Source organism: Oryzias melastigma, linkage group LG23, assembly GCF_002922805.2.
Source record: "Oryzias melastigma strain HK-1 linkage group LG23, ASM292280v2, whole genome shotgun sequence".
Lineage (NCBI taxonomy): Eukaryota > Metazoa > Chordata > Actinopteri > Beloniformes > Adrianichthyidae > Oryzias > Oryzias melastigma.
In genome coordinates, this window is record NC_050534.1 from 737,062 (window position 1) to 752,194 (window position 15,133).

The following is a 15,133-nucleotide window of genomic DNA, read 5'->3' on the forward strand; positions in this document are numbered from 1 at the left end:
CGTTTTCGTTTCGTTTTCGTTGGATAAATAATGTCGTTGACGAAGACGATGACGAAAATTTTTCGTCAACGAAATTAACACTGCCTCCTACACTACTCGACACACGCCTCGAAGCCTCGATGCAGAACGTCACATCACTAGATACTGCAAAACAGCTTCCGCAACGAGGAGAGTTGAACATGGCACCAGAGAAAAACTTTGAAGCGGATTTGACGGAGCCCAAAATCCAACTCGCAGAGTTTGAAGCTGAGCTTTCTCCGGCTCTTCTGACTGATGCTAAGCTATGAGCTCTGATGGAGCTTGAGGCTAAGCTATCACCACTGCTACAACTCGTGGAAGATTTCCGACAGGAAAAGTCACGTAACGAACAACGAGATCATCGCCAACATCTCCTGAAGAGAAGAATGCATGACATGGATCAACAGGCGCGGATGAATAATGGGATTCTCACGGGACTTCAACTACAATCCCGGGTGCGGCCTGGTGCTACCAACGTTAGCATGGACGCTAACCCACTCGTAGAGGGTCAAGTTGGAGTATTACTTGCGTCTAAAGTGATTTATTTAAATACTGTTGAGGTGTGTCATCCGCTTCCTCGGAGAAAGAATACGGATAAACCAGCGATCCTGATCAGGTTTGGGAATTGAAAGCACAAGATAGCTTTGATGAAACACGTAAAAACCTTGTAGCAAAGTGCCATTTGTTACTTTTGTGTTGCCTTATGTCTACCTGTTGTGTGCTCATGGTCTGCTCCCTTATTTCCTTACAGGCTTAATTGGACAAATGTTTGTCAAACTTCTTGGCAGCCATTTTGAATGTGCAGCTTCAACCATTTTGGGTGAGAGGGGTGTTGATGTTGACCCCCTCCATTCCTTGTGCAGTGGTTTGGACCAATTAGTGACAGGCCATATAAGCAGAACTGTTTGTTCAGTGCAGGAGGTTGAGTTTGGAGGAGTTGTCATGATGCCTGGTGAAAAATAAACCCCAACTACCTACAAAAAGATTGTGTCTGTTCACTTTAGCACAGCCACTTTGCGCCACTCTGTTACAAACCTGAAGGGTTCATCTGTGTACCTTAATGATCATCTCTCCAAATATCATGCTGATCTGGTGAAGCACGCGAGAATTCTACGCAAAAGGAAACAGGTCCATTCAACATGGATCCAGAACTCCAGAATCTTTGTGAAACCACTTGGACCACCGGACCTTACGAAGCCTCTGGAAATAAAATCCATGAAAGACTTTGAGAACTGTGGGATTACGCATGTCTGACCTTTTAATTCAAGCAAAATGTGAACTCAAAAACCACTGGATGTGAACTCTGACCCGATTCTGAGCTGCAGAACTCGAGCACATTTCCCTTGAAATGAGACCTTCACAGTCTCTCAGCCATGGCAATGAAGAACGATTATGTGGCCTTAAATTTTTTCCTATACTGTGATGTAGCACTGATTCTGCTCAAATTACTGATCTTATTACTTTTTGTATTATTATAATAATTCTTTGATAAATGCAATCTGCAGAAATTGTCTTTTTTTAATGAGAATATTTAGATTATTGTTACTGATTAATATAAATTTGTCCGTGGTTGTTTTGACATTTGATTACATCACTGATATTAATGATCCTTTATAACCTGAATCTCTTATTGTACGGTATAAATATTTGATGTTAAGTCCTGAACCGGATATTGATAATTCATGTAGAGAAAATGGTATGATCGAGTCGGGGTGAGATTATATAAGTTCGCTTCCTTCCACTCCCTTTCAAGTGATCTACTTGTGATTCATTATGGGATTTGTTATTTCATGTATTAATCCTGATTGCTTGAAATAAACGATTTCATTCATTCATTCTTTCATTTGTGTTTCTCCATGAGTTTTTGTCATGTTTTGGTTAGTTTATTTGTTCCGGTCACGAAGTCTGGTCTCCTGCATTTGGGTCCTCCACCACCATTTCCTAACAAGAACACATTTTTTAGGAAAATATATCCCTATATATTTTTTGCTTGAGCACAATCTTAATAAACAACTTATTTTGTGCAACAATTAACAGACAATTTTGTGAAACATTGCTGAAATCAGTAATACTGTCTTTGACAAGGACTGACACCCATTGAATTTGAATTATCAGTAAAATTCAGTGTCAACTGTAGTAAACATGAACAGCAGTGCTACTACTTAGTGCAGAATTGTTGTAAACAGAGCAAAAATGAAATAATTGTAGACGCTGCCAGAGACATTGGTGCTCACAACAGTCTCGCAATGCATGCCCCCCCTTCTACCTCCAAAAGAACGTCTCACCAAAGGATGACTAATAAAATGTTTTAGAGCCTCTTCAAACAAAAATAAAAGATTGATACTTGATGAGAACGATTGAGAATCAATCGCAGGACTAAATATCGCGATATATCACAATATCAATACTGGGTAGTGACACTGGGCATGTCTGAATTCCCTCCCTGCTCCCTAACTGCTACAAAACTATTTAGATCTCAGGATTTTATGGGCAATTTGGAAACCATGCTCTCTACTTTTTAACAAAAATTGCTCAAATACATTGCATTGTGGTCTATATTTGCCATTCTAATGACCATCATGCACTCTGGTTATTTGCAGAGACTTCTGAGAAATTTCTAGGGCAGTGGAATTTGGAATTGTAGATTTAGACATTTCAGCATCACAAACACTATATAGTGCACTATGTGGTGAGTACTGAAAGAATTTGGACACAGCCATTGACTCCCTTTGGTTGGACCCTGTACTAAGTTATTTTCTTTGGGTGGCATCATACTTGCTATGCCCAGTTCTCCATATACACTCAATGTGCACAACTCATATCCAGTCCTAACTCAACAGCATTTCAAAACTGGGATGACTCATGTTAAAGAAAAGACAAAGACAGACGCCAATGATGAAGAACATTTATTTTGAAAATAGACCATACAGCAGGTTCTGAAAAAGTTTAGAACCATTGCAAAATCCCCTGATTTAAAGTCTAAATCACAACAATTCCAAAAAGATGTGAAGCAATCAAAACAAATTTAGAAAAACGAGCATCCAACAAACTAAATCCAGGAAAAACGTGAGTATTCATACGGAGATGTCATTTAAAGCTGATTCACTTGAACTGTCATATTTACTCTGACAGAAAGTCTCCCAAGCTAAGTTGAAAGCTGAAGTGGACAACTTTTATGAAAAAATTCAATGCAAAGATAGAGATTGAAAGCAGTTTCACTGACACTACTGCCCCCTACTGGTTAATGAAGTATGGTTCTGTTTTATAAAAACTAGTGTTGCATCAGAAACTCAAACTAAAGTTATCCTGCTGTACAGGAACTGGAAAAAAAAGGAAAACTAAACTAAAGACGAGGTTAGGTCAGAGGAGGTTTTCTCATTTTCCTCATCTTCCTAAACCTCATGTTCATAGAACGATGCACTGCTGTTGTGGTAACCAGCATCCCGTTGGTTACCAAAACGACACAAGTTTTGCAACTTTGCTAAATCAGCACAATAACCTTTGACTTTTATGGTCTGATTTAGCTCACGAAGCTTACGGCATGATTTTACAGAACGAACCATTAGTGGTCAGACGCTGCGCTGCAGGCTTGCTTAGAGATCCAACAGTACACCCGTAGACTCTTTAGAAGTTTTTAAACTCACACTCCATATGGAGGCAAAAGAGGCAACAACAACGTTCATGGTCACTAATGAAGAGCCAACGTCTCAACCTTGAACAGGCAGAGCGAGTAGAGCTCCTACATCAGCGTTACGAGATTAATCCCACTATTCTAGTGAGCGAGTTTATTTCATGTTTTTTTTTTTATTCTTTTTATTTGCTACGTTTAAAGGTCAGCAGAAATGCTGCGAGTTTGAGAAGAATGCAGATTGGATTTTCAGAGCACACACTTGTCAGATGACACTAAACGGAAAAGAGGCTCATCGATGCGTTCAGGGAATTTTCTTCATTTGTTTTTAAGCAACCACACAAGAATCCTGCTGTCTTCGCACCGGTTCTGCTCTCAGTGTTGTTGAGAAAGTGGAAGAATTCTGGACAGGTCGGTGAACTGGGCTGGTCTGGTGCGATGAAGACGAGGATGTGCTGGATGAGAAAGCCGAGGTATTCTGGACGGGTCGGTGAACTGGGCTGGTCTGGTACGATGAAGACGAGGACATGCTGGATGCGTATGGCGACCTGTACACCAGTGATATGGTCGGAGAGGGCGAAGATGTAGCGGGTCGGGTCGACGATGTGCTGGAGTGAGACGAGCTGTGGTAAAAAGACGGCGCCATGGTTGCTGCAGTAATGCTGCTGCTTGGCTGCAGAGTGGGCGGGTTCGGCAGTGTTGGTCGTGGAGCTTGAGTGAACACTGACGCTTGACTGGCTATGCCAACAAGTGGATGTGTGGCTCTGTACTGGATCAAGTACTCAGGATAGATCTGAGGCTTATCAAACACAACAAAAATGGAGGGGTTCTGGACGTTGTCCACACAACTATCATAGAAGTTCACGTCTCCGCCGTCTTTGGACGGAGGCCGGCGGTACTCAGAAGACCCCCTAGTGTAGCTTCCAATCAGCACGTGAGAGATGAATATGGTTCTGAGTTGATCATTGCCTGTGTAGCTGTGTGAGTATTTGGCATCTCGGGCAAAATAGCTGCCTAAGTTTGGAAACAGAAAAAAGGACAATTCAACAAAAGTTTCCATGAGTTAAATTACTTTTAAGTTGAACCAAATTTGAAAGTATTTTTTCACCTTTGCCATAAGCTGTGCCGTGAGTGCCGCAGATCCTCCAGTCAAAATTGTCCCGACAGATGGTGTCTATGTGTTTGTTGTCTGTACCATGAAAGAGCAACTTTTCAGTCACATCAGAGCCGCCGTTGTGGGTCTTCATCTTGTTTTTCTGCCTTGAGTTTGGACAAATACAAACAAAAAATCTTACAAAAGAAGCATTTCTTGCTTGTAATTTATCCCATGTAAGTTATCCAGTACTATAAAACAAATCTGAAGTTGAGCTTGGACAAAACTCAGAGTTCCCAAACCGAACCCGAGGAAATGTTGGGAAGTAAACTCAAATGCATGTAATCCTAGACAAAACATTTGTAAAAAAAATGCCCTGATGTGTTACTTTCAATGTAAATTTGAAACCTGGGGAAATCACAGAAATGTTTGTAGCCATTTGGATACTTTTAACCCTTTAACTGCCCATCAAGACGAGATCAATTAAAACCGTAAACATTTTTTTCTGCTGCTTATTGCATAGATCTGCAACCTTCAACACTTTAAGAGGCCAATTATTACAGACCACAAAATCTTCTGTCCATAAAAGCAATCAAAGACAGCCCCCTCCTCCCCCTTAATGTGGCTCTAATACTGAAAAAAATAGCTTACATAAAAAGCAATCATTACCCTTTTCCAGCCCAGTTTGGATCAAATAAAAACATCACTAAAAAAGAACCCTATATCAGTAGTCCCCAACCACCGGGCCGTGGACCTGTGCTGGTCTGCGGATCAATTGGCACAGCGGAAGAAATGATTAATTATATGTTTTTTTCTTGAGTCTCAACAATCTTTTATTTTGAAAAATAACCAGATCCTCTAAGCTACACCTTTGATCACTTGAGCATTAAGGTTTAGCTAAGGGGCAAAATGACCGAAGGATCTTTTATTCTGAAAAGTCTTTTGTTACTCTTTGTTTATCTTTTAGTAACTTGAGCGATAAAAAGTAGTCCGGCGGAGTGCAACACGAGAAAAGTTGTGTGGAACGTTTCTTTCCAAATGAATAAGAATCAGTGCAGTGAAAGGAGAACAGATGGGAGAACAGGCTATGACTTAGAATGAAAACAGTAGAGTGCCAGGAGTCCTGCTAAAAATTCATGGCAACAGGTGACTCCCACCTGAGCCTGTTCACAAAATATTCACAGCCTTAATTGTCAGCAATTTTTACCAGAGTTGGATGTTCTACTTGTGTTATTATAATATTAAAACATTTGGGTTATATCGTTCATGTTTTTACTATTAGACGGACACTAAGCATTATTTTGTAGGCACAATATCACCTTTTTTTGGTACCATGTGATAAAATGGGATCTGTACATCTCTAACCTTCACAGAAAAGAAATGAAATCCTTAAAGGAAAGACAAACCATGAGAATTTGGTTTACATACGGGTTTGTCTCATACGTACAGCTGAAAGATTTCCCACAGGTATTTGTTCTGGATCCTCTCTATCTTTGTGATATCAAAGCCCGTCATAGTATCAGAGAAAAGTGCTTCCATCCTCTTGAATTCGTCTGAAGAGCGCTGCAGCGGGATTCTCTGGAGAAAACACACAGATGACATCCAGTCTGTTAGAGGCCCGTCAGGTTCATATCAAACCTGTTACATTCCCTCACTCCTCATGTAGAATGTAGATCCCAGATCACTAAAATGCTCAAAATTTTACTGCAGTCATATTTTTAAAAACAAAGCATTTAAAAATGGGTTTATTCAAATCTTTTTGGATCTAACGCTTTATATAGACAATAATAAACAGGGACGATGAGCAAGATTAATATAGAAAAGTCTGTTTCCAGAAACAAACTGTATGAGCTTGAAAGACAAAAATAGTCAAAGTAAGACTGGTAAGTAGAAAACAAAAGCACACCCTGTGCTTTACTACCTAAATGTCATGTAAAAAGATACATCATTTAGATAGAACAAATGATAATGAAATAGAGAATATAGATAGAGATGTATGAGCTAATGTTTTATTGTTTGTTCTGGCATTGATAAAAAGGTAATGAAGGAAACAGTCGACTGTAGGAAGTCAGAAAACACTTCCCTTTGATTCAAACTTCACAAAAAAATACATCTACAATTAGATTTCACAAAATATGTTTAGATATTTATTGTTCCATTTTCTATTCCTGATAACTGTATCTATGAGTGTGGATTGATAAGGGGTGAAGATTTTCCTTCATTACGACTAATGTATCGGATTGGGTTTCTTTAGGTGTTAATAACAAGGTTTGGAGGTAGCATAGTCACCGTAATGTTTGTTTTACTACTATCAGTCTGCTTTTCTATGTGTTGCTAGTAAAGTTTGGAGTCACACGTATTGTGAATACGCAAACATGGCTAATGCGTCTAATGTGACTAACATGTAGTGTTTTACAAACAAGTCAATGCATTTAATATGACATAAGTTCAAGAATAGAGCATTTATTGACAGAAAACCTCAGAAAATACACCAGTTATTGAAGTGTTATTAGAGCTCAAATGTGTGCCCTGTGCTCAAGTTTTTCTTTTTTTGTGTGTGGTGGAGGGGGGGTTGGTGCATTGCCTCAAGAAAACTTTCATCTGATTTTTCCCACCCACTCACTTAATTTTAGAACATTATTGAGGTGGGCGGAGTTATTTCCTAATTTGGGCTTAATTTGTCATTGTTCCTCAGCTTGTGGTGTGAGGTCAGTGTGTGTGTGAGTGTTTGCTTCTCCTGTCCTGTTCACCACATAGCTAACACTGCAGTGCTTCACAGAAACCAGAGGGGTGATGTCCCACTCTCTCTGTCCATCTAAACACACATCCATTGGGTGTAAAAGGAGTGGTCAGGATTCTGGACTCCTGGTTCAAATCCCAGCTAAAAACCACGTCAGCTCCACAGGAATTTCAGGGCTCCTGAGGGAAGAAGTGTCATCCCTTTCTCTATTTAAAGGAAAATTTGCTGACGGAATGTTTTTCACTAAAACCTTTATAGATCCTCAGATGTGAGTTTGATTGATTGCTTGAAAAGGAGTGGGAAGAAGTGAACTGACAACCGGTTAAAACAGAAATTCACAGTAGCAACAATCATTCACATGACCCTGGCCAGTTCCATCTCTTTCTGTCATAAAGAAAAAGGCCATGGTGCTTTATGTGTCAAAATTCAAGACAAGCAGGGGGAGTTGGATGGGGGTGTGGTGCATTCACTGTACCGAAAATCCACTCTCATGGATCTGTTTCTTGTCCCAGTGGTTTGGCACAGATACTGAACTCACTGGAGGCTTCCTACAGAGAAAAAGGTCACCAACTTGTGGTCTTTAAACATCAATGATTGAACTTGTGGGTGTCATTCACCAGTATTTGTGAATCAGCTAAAACAACGCACCTCTTTTTTGCTTCTTTGACCTCCATAGCCGAGATGAATCGGGGGCGTCTGCTCACGAGCCTCTTAGTACCGTAGCGCTTGTTTGTTTGGATCATGTCTAGGGAATTCAAATGTTCAACTTACATACAGAAAGTTTGTATGGAAAAAAGTCGATTATTTTCAAAGTTGTTGGTTTACCCTGAAAGCTGAGAGAATATGTATTTGATCCAGCGGTAAACTCCACCACGTCTCTGCTGTTGTCCAGAAATTTCCTCTCCAGCTGTGCACTGTTGATGTCTGCTGCTCTGTGATTGGAGCTCTACAGCACACCAAAGAAAAAACAAAGTCTGATGAGTCAGATTGGAATATTTTATTAAGAACTTTGCTGTCAAATGTCCATTTTCTAAGTGAAGTGTGACGACAGATCTCGACCAGGATATTTCCCAGCTTTCATCCAGTTACAGACACAGAGTTCCTCTTTGGCCTGTCATGATCAACAGTCTGAGAGCATCACAAAGCATTAACATTAGCTCTTATCCAGGGGTGAAAGTAAGCCGGAACACTCCGAATTGGCATTCCGGTAAAAGAATTGGAGGCGGAACGCCGCTCTGGCTGGAGAGATCAGCTGAGCAGCCGCTTTTCACTGTATCACACATGACAGAAGCTGCGGTCACTCTTATGGAAGAAAACAAGATGACAATTGACTCAAACTAAGAGCAGGCAGCACTTTATATGGACGTTTGCAGTGTTTTAGTGGTGCATTGACCGGCTGATTCAATCCTCTGCATCTCTCTCTCTCTCCTTCTCTCTTTTGGCCTCGTTCCTGGGCCGTCTCATGTTGACATTTGGGATCTCTCCGCTTTACTTGTTGACATTTTGGGAGTCCCCAACTCATCGACCCCCAAAACGCGGGCCGCTCCCGTTAAATCACAGGTCCCAAACCTCAGGGCTGCAAGCCGGAACTGGTTCGGTGCCCCGTCTGGGCCCAGTTCGCGTCCGGTAGCGCGTTCGGGCCCAGGTCGAGTCTGGTACCACGTCCGGTGGCGCGTCCGGTGCCGCGTTTGGGCCCAGTTCACGTCTGGCACTGTGTCCGGCATCCTGAGGACTGCGGACCCCCAACCCTCCGAACAGCAGGCGCACTGGGGGACAGCGAGTCGGGGGCACCCAGGGGTTTGGGGGGTGACAAAGAGGGATCCTGAAGCGGGCGTCAGTGTGCGACACTTAGGAACGAGATCGCTCTGTCCATAAACAAGTCCAATTTTGATGCGCGTGTAATGGGGTGCGTTTGATTTTTTGATCGGGAACATTCAATTTGTTCACAGTCACCTGATCATGTATTTGTTTGATACATGGAGGTGCAACGGGACAAGAACAACAATAAATGATTCCTAAACTTCTCATCAGTATTGTGATCGGTCAGCTTTTGTTAAAGGTGAGGAGAAGTTTTTTAATGAAATAGTCATTACTGACACACAATTATCAAATGGAATTTTCCTGTTGTAACGCACTTCATGGAATACTCCTGAAAGAAAAAAAAAATTCTAAATAAATGGAAAATGGCGTATACTTGTATAGCACTTTCTACCTTCCTTCGAGGGCCCAAAGCGCTTCACAGTCACGCACACAATCACACACTGATGGCGGCTCCGCTGCCGAACACTCCCACCAGAGGCAATATGGGGTTCATTCTGTGGGGACTTTGGTGGAGGGAAAAATCAGCAGAATGTTGGAGGCCATTCTGAAAAACAAAAGGAACCCACTGCACATGACCCTGGCCTCTCAGAGAAGCAGTCGCAGTCAGAGGTTCATCTCACTGCGATGCAGAACAGAGAGGTTCAGGAGGTCTTTTATCCCGACTGCCATGAGGTTTTATAACAGGCACTGCTGACTGCACATGTTACTGCACATTTTATTGTATTTGCATTTTATCTGCACGTTTTATTTATTTATTCTGCGCATTTTATTTAGTCTGTACTTTCTATTTATTTATTTTATTATTCCTATTTTGAGGTAACTTTTAGTATTCTTTTTATCACACTCGTGTTTTTATTATGTTCATGTTCTGCCTATCTATGCTTTATTTTACTGAGTTGTTGATCTTATGTCTTTTCAGTGTGACTGCTGGTGTGCATGGTTGAGCTACCAGACAGGGAATTTCTCTCTGCAGAGATTAATAAATGTCCGTCCGTCCGTCCGTCCGTCCATCCATCCATCTATCTATGGGGTTCAGTGTCTTGCCCAAAGACACTTCGACACATGGGCGGACAAGGCGGGAATCGTACCCACAATCCCCCCAAACAAGATGGATAAGCAGACAGACTTTTGATCCGGATGTCAGCTGGGACGAGGAAGTGAAGATCTTCATGGACAGAACTTCCTCCAAAATCCTGATTCTTTCTCCTTCCAGTTCACCAAAGACTCTTTTAGCTAATTCTCCAATGTTTATTGACGTTGCTGTGATCAATACATTCAATCATTGGTTTCTCAGAGTTCTTGATAAAATAATCAAAGCTAACATCAAAATGCTCTTTCATTGATTTACAATCCTTTCCAACTGCGGTCAAATGAGCCGCCGTTCACATTTCCGTGGTCACATCAAGAAGCTCCGTGGAGTCTGGTGGAGATTTTCCAGCGTTCTCAGTCCTGCTACCGTAAGTATTGGATGAAACTCACACCAAAAATCCAGTGATGCTGATTTGACCACAGAAATGTGAACGGCGGCTCATTTGACTGCAGTCAATGTGAAGATACCATCTTCTCTTCTCCAGAACCTGAACTAGACACTAGGAACAGATGAGGGTTTAGTGCATGTGCAGCAGAGCTGTTGATGGAAAGAAGATCATTCATTCAAACAGAGTCTGTCCAAGACAGTTTGATTGATTTAAAAGGAGAAATACTCAGAAATGAAAAAACTAAATGATTTCTTATTACATTTGTTCTCTTTCAGAAGAAAAAGGACACATAGACATTCTGTTTGCACCCCCAACACGGGCTGGCTAGATCCGGCACTGTTTGGCTGTTTTTTTTTTTTTAATTTATTGTCCGACCTCTTAATAGTGAAGGTCAGAGTTCGTTAATGTCCTGTAAACATGCATCCAAACACCACACCTGAATGTCAACTTCAGTAAGCTACCCTATGTGCATAGATGTTTCACTTGCAGAGGTAGTTTTTACATTAACAGTACAGTATTTGGGCTTCTGATAAATCTTCCAAAAGTCACAAATAAAAGGTAGAATCCAGTCTTATTCTAATACCACGAACTTTAGTACCTGGAATAGCTGGTTTATAAGCGCAGTGCAACGTGAGCACTGCAGCAATCACTTTGTTAACCTTTGTGACGTGGCATCACTGAGAGCAAAGACCTAACTCTCTCTAGAACTGGGCTGAGCTCTGGACTCTGACTCAATAACTGGAACACCTTCGTGTTTACCTTTAGAGTCAAGCAATCCAGGTTCACCTTAACAAGAGGGACGTTTGGCCTCACAATGACATCCCATATCCAGAGCATTTGGCAAACATGAATTGTAGCCATAGGTTAAATAAACACACCACGAAATATGGCTGTATGGGGCAATATGGAATTTTTTATATCTCAATATAGTTTTTTCCATATTGTGCGATATCGATATATATCATGATATAAACCAAACAACTACATTTGACAAATTTAAATGTTCTGTGGCTAAAAACAAATGTGTAATCCCCAGCAGATTTAAATATTTATATTCTGTCATATTTCAGCATAACATATGCACTGAAAATCATGCAAATAGTTTTTTGAATAACTAAGAAAGGGTATATATATATATATATATATAAACTAAACTGATAATTAATGCGAAAGCTGTTAAGTTTCAAGAGTCAACATACGTTAAATTGACCACTAAACTGTTTGTTAAATTACATTTAAAGCAAAGCATGAACCCTACAAATAAATTCTAATCTTTTCAAGCTTAACAGAAAAAACGTAAAGGTATAAGACTATTTTACACAGAAATACCTTAGGTGTTTTTTTTGTTTGTTTTTTTTAAACTTTTTTTTCTAACATTTTTTTTTTTGAAAGAAAATTAAATTACATAGAATTAATAGTAAACAGGGCTGCATGGTGGAGCAGTGGTTAGCACTCTTGCCTCACAGCGAGAAGGCCCTGGTTCAAATCCCGGCTGGGGGATTTGGGACCTTTCTTTTTTTTTTATAAACGGAAGAGAACAAAAGTACAAAAGACAAATATAATACTTGTAACACATCTTATTTGATGGATGGACAGCTTTATTAATCCTTTTGGGACGTGCCCGCAGGGAAATTTAAAATTATCATTATTACCACAATCTATGGTATTGCTTAGTAATTTGTGACAAAGGCTGAATCCAAAGTCTTCCCCTATCCCTACAGCGTCTCCCTATCCCTGCATTTAGCCCTCCAAACTGAGAGTTTTGGAAAAATTGTGTCTTCAAAACTGGGCGTCAATCTTATGCAATGGCATCATCAATGGTCGGTGGTCATTTATGTCGGCGAGTAGCAGCCAGCACTCAGAACATACATCAGCTTTATAACTTTAAAAAGTCATGCTAGAACAAAAAATCATTACTTACATTTAAATGTAAACTTCTTTACTTTAGAGCAGGGGTATTCAAGTCCAGGCCTCGAGGGCCGGTGTCCTACATGTTTTCCAACCAACCTTCCATTGAAGCTCCTTATTGGCTAAACATACCTGATCCTGGAAATTAGCAGCCAATAAGGAGCTTCAATGGAAGGTTGGTTGGAAAACATGTAGGACACCGGCCCTCGAGGCCTGGATTTGAATACCCCTGCTTTAGAGCATAACCGCATGAAGAAAGATCAGGTTTTAGTTTTTTTTTTTTTTTCTATTGAGGACTTGGCAATAATGGGTCCTTGTTACTCACGTCAGAAGCATAGAGGTTCCATTTGCCATTCTCATCCTGCCAGTACCAAAGCCATTCCGTGGTGTGGATGAAGTTTGGTTCAATCAAAGAATTTAGGGTTGAGAGTCGTCGTACTTTCTTCTCTCCGGAGGTCATGGTGTCAAAATGCACAAGTGGGCTGTTGGTGCTGAAGGCAGAAGAAGAAGCAATTTTAGGACCAAATATAGAGCTTAGCACTTCCATTTCTCTGTGATCCATTTGGACGACTGCCTCTCCTGCATTAGTCTGAGGAGGGAGATAATAAAAATAAGAATAAAACTAGATGACCCTTTTCATTATTGTCTCAATGCAAATAAGACAAATATCATAAAGTTCAGGAGATCCACTCGCTGATCACATCATCAAAGCTGACTTCCTGATTGGTAGACACAACACAACTAACGTGAGGTGGCTAAATATTCAACAGAATTTTCGCTGCACAAAGCTGTGAAAGCTGATAGGAAAAGCTGGTATTCTCTGCGTCACAATCAGCTAATTCACTTTGATCATTAAACCAGGGGTCTCAATCTCGCGGCCCGCGCACCATCTGCGGCCCCCGGGATGATAATTTGCGGCCCCCGTCTTCATATGAAAGATTACTGTTAGTGCTGCCCGCAAGATTGAATGACACTTGTTGTGTGCAGAGCTGAACAAACCAATCACGGTGAGGTATATGGCTCTGGAGGGCGGGACATCGGCGGGCTGTCCAGTGCCTTGCTCATTCATTCATTCCTTCAGTTATGTCGTTATATTTATGTCAAAACTCCATGAAGAAATTAGACATCTCTGCGAGCGTATCAAGCATTCCACGCGGACAATTCAGACCCTCGCGAGCGCTTTTTCCTCCTCCACGAGTGAAAAAAGTCCTCGCGCGAGAGACTGAATACTTCCGCGTGAGTGATGGGCGGGTGCTAGCAGAATCTCAGTGAGCGCGCTGCTCTCAGCTCAGAAATGAAGAAGTTGCTGTTAATACAGACATTTGAAACTGAATAAAAATAGATTCTCTAGTCCACTGTTCCTCAATTATTTTATTTTATGCCCCCCCATGAAGAACTCATTCTTTTGCGCCCCCCCTTAAACTTTCTGCTGCAAATGTCATCAGTCTCAATAGTTAATTTGCCCAAGTTAAACGTTTATCTCCTCAAAATATTGTACCTTTATTATCATTAAAGAATATAAAAAAATCTTCTAAATAATCTGCTTTATTAATTTTTCTTTCTTTCTTTTTTTATTATTTTATTTATTTATTAATGATTGTTTCTTTTATTTTTATAGAATACTTCGAAAACTTTCAAAGTAAAAACAAGTCTTTCCTTGTTTCCCTCCACAGTAGTGATGAATTCTGGCTTTTCTCAGAGATTCAGTTATTTGGTTCACTGTAAACAGCGACTCTTTCTGCTACAAAATGCATTTTTAGGTTGTTTTTGCTATATTTCATTTATTGTCAACTACTATATAGGATTATGCACAATATCCATAACTAATGCTTTTATCTGCATACCCCCCAGGGGGGCGCACCCGTCCATTTGAGAAACACTGTTCTAGTCAGTCAGTCAATATGTGGTTTCTTCAGTGGTCTGTGTCTGCTGTATGGTCATTGTTATTATTTTGTTTATTAATGATAACTTTTTAAAATTCATTTCTTAAATTGATTTATTTAATTACGTACTTTGTGTTAAAAACAAAGATATTTGAGAACATCGGAATGTTTCATCAGTGCTTTTCTTGTGGAAATCCTGATACGGCCCAGCCTCACCCAGACTCCGCCTCCAGCAGCCCTCGGCTGAATTGAGTTTGAGACCCCTGGTTTAAATGATTGAGAAGTTAGTTTGTCAAACATGGTGTGGTATTTAGGCGTCGATGGGGACAGCTCTGCTATTGAAGGGTTAACACTAGAATCCCTGGAACTTTCAGCTTCTGCTGCACTGCCCCCCTCCCCTTCTCAAAGCAGTGTTGTGGTGATCACCTTAAACCATCAACAATGACTTCCCGTTTTCACATTGCAGATTGTAATGTTTAAATTTGCAGGTGAAAGAAGTATTTTTAACACAGACAAATGCAATAAATGACAAACTGGTGACATGGGGGAGGAGGGGGGGGGGGG

General features: G+C 40.7%; 1 protein-coding gene across 1 annotated transcript in view; it reads right to left on the reverse strand.

Annotated features, from left to right (window-relative positions):
* Nucleotides 1-2,911: 2,911 nt before the first annotated feature.
* The window catches only part of si:ch73-252i11.1 (uncharacterized protein LOC553517 homolog), a 24,030-nt gene continuing 11,808 nt past the window's right edge, over nucleotides 2,912-15,133 (reverse strand). Inside the window, exons 6-12 of the mRNA XM_024294704.2 lie at nucleotides 13,012-13,177; nucleotides 8,305-8,425; nucleotides 8,128-8,224; nucleotides 7,955-8,027; nucleotides 6,187-6,317; nucleotides 4,755-4,906; nucleotides 2,912-4,660 (exon numbers count right to left, since the gene is read on the reverse strand). Coding sequence (XP_024150472.1) covers nucleotides 3,975-4,660; nucleotides 4,755-4,906; nucleotides 6,187-6,317; nucleotides 7,955-8,027; nucleotides 8,128-8,224; nucleotides 8,305-8,425; nucleotides 13,012-13,177 — 1,426 coding nt within the window. The 3' untranslated portion in view covers nucleotides 2,912-3,974. The remainder of the gene's footprint in view (nucleotides 4,661-4,754; nucleotides 4,907-6,186; nucleotides 6,318-7,954; nucleotides 8,028-8,127; nucleotides 8,225-8,304; nucleotides 8,426-13,011; nucleotides 13,178-15,133) is intronic.